Source organism: Artibeus jamaicensis, unplaced genomic scaffold (assembly GCF_021234435.1).
Source record: "Artibeus jamaicensis isolate MK-2021 breed Jamaican fruit bat unplaced genomic scaffold, CSHL_Jam_final contig_866, whole genome shotgun sequence".
Classification (NCBI taxonomy): Eukaryota; Metazoa; Chordata; class Mammalia; order Chiroptera; family Phyllostomidae; genus Artibeus; species Artibeus jamaicensis.
Window position 1 is genome coordinate 1,114,586 of NW_026521994.1, and position 6,000 is coordinate 1,120,585.

The 6,000-nt window shown below is 60.1% G+C and overlaps 1 protein-coding gene across 2 annotated transcripts in view; it reads right to left on the reverse strand.

The window, feature by feature from the left end:
• The window catches only part of TRABD2B (TraB domain containing 2B), a 203,598-nt gene extending 197,975 nt beyond the window's left edge, over window positions 1-5,623 (reverse strand). For both annotated transcript variants that reach the window (XR_008393031.1, XM_037132691.2), the window contains exons 1-2: window positions 4,900-5,623; window positions 2,240-2,800 (exon numbers count right to left, since the gene is read on the reverse strand). Coding sequence is in view for 1 of the 2 variants with exons in the window: in XM_037132691.2 (XP_036988586.2) it covers window positions 2,240-2,800; window positions 4,900-5,001 (663 nt within the window). In the remaining variant the exon portion in view is untranslated. The remainder of the gene's footprint in view (window positions 1-2,239; window positions 2,801-4,899) is intronic.
• Between the last annotated feature and the right edge of the window lie 377 nt (window positions 5,624-6,000).

Sequence of the window (6,000 nt, forward strand, 5' to 3'; positions counted from 1 at the left end):
TGCATCACAGATGTTCATATCAAACTGTGCACGCGCGCATACAATTTTACTGAGAAGGCTGTTGCATTTCTGACTTTGGGGTGGGGGATCCCTAACAACCCCCACCCACACCAGCTCTGGAACCCCTCCCTTCCCAGTTGGCCCAGGGCTGTCCATGGGGATGGAGGAGAGATTTCACCACCTCGCTCTAAAATGATAACCGGACAAATTGGTGGGGTCGGACACTCTAGCAGGTGGTGAGGGGTGTGGAGATTAGGGGAACCAAGAGGAGCCCTGTTTTCTTTTGTCTGGGACTTGCTTCCTGCAGCCCTCGCGAGGATCTGGACCCAGGAACGATTTTAAGAGCGGGCTCAGGCTGGTGATGGGGTGGGCGCATTTTTGAAACCAGAGATTTGAGTCCGTTTGATCTTCAAACGTGGGCTTTGGAGACTGTCAGCGGGCTCCTCACTGGCCGATGAATGGCTCTCAGGAACTTTTCCTAAAACATAACCTCACACACTTCCCAGCAAATGTTTTCGACCTACCAAAGCCATCATTTGGTTGAACAGCAGTGTTTCCAGACCCCGAAGAAAGATAGTTTTGTTGTTTTAAGAGAGACAGATTAAAGCCAGGGGCTGTTTAACCAGAGCCTGTGTGTGCTCCCTCCAGTTCTTGTGGATTCCTCTGTGGTTGGTGCAGAGAGGGGGCTGAGGGGGACCGCGGGTCCCTGACCTCCCCAGCCTAAAAGAGATGTCGAGGCCAGTCGTGAGGCCTCCGAACAGGAGGCCCCTCACAAGCCTGCCTCCAGAATGAGATGGGCGGTGAGCACTGGGGAGCCCAAGGCAGATAATATCAGCTCTCGAGGCTGGCAAGGGAAAAGTCACTTCAGAGGGAGAAAGCCGGTATGTTCAGAGGAATCAGCGCTGGGCCAGAGAATGCACAGGATCTTCCCCCATGGAGAAGGAGTCAGGCGTAGTCAGAACCCTGCGGGGCGTGACTAACTGCCCCAATATCCCTGCCGCCGGGGCCCTCTGGGTAAGGACTCCACAATTATGGGGGAGCCAGCAGGAGGACCGACAAACCCGCCTTTCATTTGGCCGGCAGATCAATCTGGCTTCTTACCTCCCTGGGGACAATATTGCATTTCCCCTGGAAAAACAAAGGCCAGAGATCTCTGAAGGGGGATCAGTTTCTGCTGCTGTTGCCCTGGTAAAGAGCTTGCAACATCTCTGGAGCAGCAAGCTGTTCTGGTCCCAGTGGCAGTTTCTGGCCCAGCCAATTTATGGACCATCTCCTTAACAGAGAGGGCACCATGTCTCTGGGGCCACATCTCACTCCTCACTGGGCATCAGACCATGCCCAGTCTCGGGGCCTTGGAGCAGGAGCCACCGGTCCTGATGCAAGCCCCCACCCCAGACAGACAGGCTGACCTCAAGGCACAGGTGTGAATTCATTGTTCCCAGGGCCTCAGAGTTGAGTTTGGGGCCAGTGAGTTGCGAGTGACCTCTGCCCATGGGGACAGGGCTTTTAATGACATTTTGCTGGATCAGGTCTCTGGCAGCCGGAGACTTTAAACCTCTGAATCTCTTCCCCTGTCCCTGCCCCCAGTTCTAGTTTCAGAAATCAGAACTGTCAACCTGTAAGTGAACACATTTCTCTGAAATTATTAACCCCAAAACTATCCTGGCTGGCTTTCTCCCAGGCCAGGGAGGCAGTCCGAGGGTCGGCTGGCACTTTGCAAAGGTCCAGAAAATTCGACAGGGCTAAGGTCAAACAGCGGGCTGCACACACCAGGTTCGCTCTCTGCACCTGCCCTGCCCCCAGGCCCGGCACCGTGTCTCCCTCTCTGCGTCCTCTGTTTACACGCTGCTGCCTCCAGCCTCAGAACAGCCGCCTGCTCTTGAGATCCAGGGCTTCCAACGCAAGCTTTCAGCTCCCTCTTTTTGTTTTTCATCACTCTGATGCTCCCAGGGAAATTCTTTCCGCTCAGGCAAGCACAGCAGGTGGGGAGTGTATACCCCCCACAGGTAACACCACTGAAAGGGAAGCAAACACCCAAACTCTTACCCCCAATCCAGCGCATACCAGTTTGCCCACATACCACCCCTGAAGCAGCTGGAGAGCCTCTCCACAGCCCAAAAGACTTCTTTCTTTGGGGAAAGGACAGAGCTCCGGCTGCCAGAGAAGGAAGACCATCATGGCAGAGGACAAAAACGCACAGGGGCTGCCCAGCATAGGGTGCGCAGGGCCTGGTGCCTACCTGGGAGAAGTTGAGCCCATTGAGTGGGTGGCACTGCTCCTCCACCCGCTCCACGGCCCCCGTGCTCTTCCTCATCCTCTCGGCCTGCTGGGCCAGGTACAGGTCGAGCACGGGCACGCCCCGGGAGCGCACGTCGGTCTCCGTGAGCGAGTTCACCATCAGCATCACCCACACAGGCCTCTTGCGCTCCCAGTTGCCCGCGATGGCGTTGAACAGGTAGTCGGCGTACAGCCCCTTGCCCCGCTGCGCGGGCGTCATCCAAGAGGGCATCATCAGCTTCACGTAGTCCAGGTGGCGCTTCAGGCGCCAGTAGAGTTCTCGGGGCAGCAGGTCCTGCAGGTTCTCCCCGTGGGGCAGCAGCTGGCAGCTGGCCAGCGCCGAGATGGTGTAGGGGTCCGTCAGGTCCAGCTCAAAGTAGACGCGGGCACTGGCCTGGAAGGCTGCCTTGGAGTTGTCTGGGATAAAGTCCCAGACGCGCGTGTAGGGGACGTGGATGGTACCGAACAGATAGGCCGGGGGGTCTCGCCGAATAGTCCACAGGAAGGAGTTGAGGTCCCTTTGCTGCAAGGGGAGAGGAACAGGAAAGCAGTGAGGCCAATGGCAGCAGAGCAAACCAAGGTCAGCACAGAGGGAGGGGGCAGGAAGAGGTGGGGACAGAAGGCAGACACCTACACAGGGTCATGGGAAAGAGCAAGGACTTCGGAAGCTGAAAGGCCCCCGGGCCAATCCCAGCTTTGCCCTGTCTTGGCTGTCTGACCTTGAGCACACTGTTTCACTTCCCGCAGACTCAGTTTCCCCATCTGCAAAATGCAGGGCGAGCGCACCTAGCCGAGGGGTCGATGAGAGTATAAAAACACACACTATTATCTAAGTAAGTCTTAAGGGCACTGCCAGGCACAGAGGAAGGGGCGATGAAGGAAGCCCTCGTTACTTATGATTAGCTTTCACTGTTCGTGCCAAGGTCTGCCACACCACCTGAGAACATTCATGCTTGGCCAAGCCAAACCTTCACCAGTGGCGTTTCATGGGCAGTGCGGGGAGAGGGGGAGCAAGAGTCCTGCTCTGGTAAGAAGGGAGGAAGTCATATAACTTAAATCCAACCATTAGAAGATACTTGCCAAGAGCACTTTGAAAGCAGAACACCCATTAAAAATAGCACACCTATTTAAACAGCAACTTCCCATTCACCAGTGTGGATACAGTTTTCCTTTTGGAGGGCAGATCTGGGTGTCAGCTACTCTGCTCCACCAGCTGAAACCACAGAGGAGAAAGTGCTTTAAAAGCTGCAGGCTAAGTGAAGTCTCAGGCCCCTGGGTTGGGAGAGGAGGATGCCATCCAATCGGGAAATGTCCATATTCTGGGCGCTTTCTGGGCTGCTCCCCTAAATAGGCACTCCTGGTCTCCAACACCAGTTCTCTGTCATTTCTCGTCTAAGCTCTTACCAGAGTGTGTATCGGGGTGAACACAGAGGGGCATGGAAAGAGGGGTCATTTCTCCGGGTCCAGTTTAGGGCTGGGGGTGAAGGGGCATGAGAAAGCAACTGTCATTTGTCACAGGCCAAGTCATTTCCCATCTAGGGAAGCCCCAGGGCTGTCTGTCCACGTGGCACCTGCAAGCTTCAGGCCAACGCATAACATTTCTCCTACCTGACTTTAGTTAGCACAATGAAAAGTATGTTTGGGCGTGGGTGGTGGGGATGGGACCTTACTTTACTACACTCAACAATTGTAAATCCCAGCATACTGGAGATACAGACCCGCTCCGAGCGCCTGCAGGCCACAGAGTTCCCTATTTCAGCAGGAGTCAGGACCTGGAGGTGCACCTTGCCCAAGGTCAACTACCTCTCTGCAAAGGAGGCAGCAGGCAGCAGGTGAGGACCCTACAAAAGCATCCCCTGGTCCCCCGGCCTCCAATTCAGGGTTATTTTCGACGTATTAATTAACACTTTGAGGGAGGACACTGAGGGAAATCAAGAGATTCCTTGGTTTGGAAGGAAAATTAGGAGAACCAATAATTACTTGACCCCAAGGAAATATTAGGGTGGCATTCATTTCCTGGCACTGCCTTCCTTCTCCTCTGGAATATCCCCCCCTTTTTTTTTGTGAAATGGGGGCATTTGCTGGAGTGGGTGCCGGGGCCTACGTTGGGGAGGGAGAGGAGAGTGGGAAACTGCACCAGGGAGAAGTCTGCCCCGGGTCGGAGTGGGAGGGCAGGGGACGCGGGACGTCTGCGGGAGGGCGGTGTGTGAATTCGAGAGAAGGCGGGTCTGAGGAAAGTCAGGGAAAAGAGGGCAAGGGATGGAGAGTCAGAGTGGACAGAGAGAAAGCAGGAGGGGAAAACAGTGTAAAAGCAAGAAAAAGTGAGTCAAAGGGGCACAGAGAGAAACCGTTCGAGCAGGACCGAAAGTTGGGGACAGCCCGAGACCGGAGAGCGTCAGCGAGTGTTGAGGGAACGGCCGAGGGAGCCCCAAGCTCCGCTCCCGTCACGGAGCTGGGACCCGGGCGCCAGAAACTGGGGAAGGGCGCTCCAGGCGGCACCGGCGGGCAGAAGTGGAGCGGGTGGGCTGAGGTGGGTGCGGAAGGCAGAACCCCAAACCACCGTCCCCACGGGGCTGCAGTGCCCTGGCGGCCGGGAGAGTGGCCGGGCAGGCGCTCGCTCACCGATCCGGGCGGCCGGCACTGTCCTCCGTCCAGGGGCTGCGGGTGGGCGCGGGCGGTGGCGAGGAGGGCGGCGAGCAGCGGTCCCGCCAGGGCGGCGTGCATCCTGCCGGGGCCCGCGGGGCGCGGGGGACCCTCCTGGGCGGCGCCCCCTCAGCGGGGCGGGGAGCCCCCAGCTGGGCACCGAGGTTCCTCTGGAGCGCGGGGCTCCAGTGGCTGGATGCTGGGAGCCCTCTGGGGCGTGGCTGGACGTCCCTGCCGAACCTGGGGTTCCCTCGGGGGCGGGGCTCCGTCAGTTGGAAGAGGGGTACCCTCTGGGGCGGAGCTCTTCACCCGGGCGCGCAGCCCCGTCGGGCCGAGCCCCGGGGTTCTGAGAGCTCGCGGGGGTCCCGGGGCGGTGTCGCGGTCCAGGGGCGCGCGGGGCTCCTGGGGCAGTACTGGGATCCCGCGGTGCGCGGGGTCCTGGGGTTATGCTGGCGACCCGGGGCGCGCAAGGTCCCAGGGGTGCGCCGCACTCCAGGGGTCGCGCAGTGGGACAAGTGCGGCGGCGGGCGCGGCGGGGGCGGGGGTCGGATCTGTGTGCCCAGCTGCCCCTGAGCCGGGCTCAGAGGGGCGGCGGACGGCCGCGCGGCCGCTGCCCGGGCTCCGCCATGCTGCTCCGCGGCCGGGAGGGAGGGAGAGAGGAGGGCGGGAGAGCGGCGCGGAGCCGGGCCGGGCGGGGGGCTGGGGCCGCCGGGGCGGGGGGAGGGGAGGACCCGGCGCGGGACGCGGGGGGCGGGGGGCCGCGCCGGGCCGGGCCGGGCCGCAGGGAGTCGGGGCGAGCTCCGCGCCCGGGCGCGGCGAGGCGGGGTCTGATGGGCATGGCAGGCGCTCGCTCGCTCCTCTCTTGCTCCCTTGCTCGCTCCCTCGCACACGCGCGGAGGGAGGCGAAGCCCGCAGCAGCCACTTCCCAACTTTCCAAACTTCCCAGTGCAACTTTTTCCTCTCCTCCCCTGCCCGCGCCTCCTCCTCCCCCATCCCTCCCCTTTCCCCTCGCGCGTTCCCAGCCGGGCCGTAGCTTCCGTATGCGGCCGCCAGAGGGCGCCCGGGTCGAGGTCCTGCTCA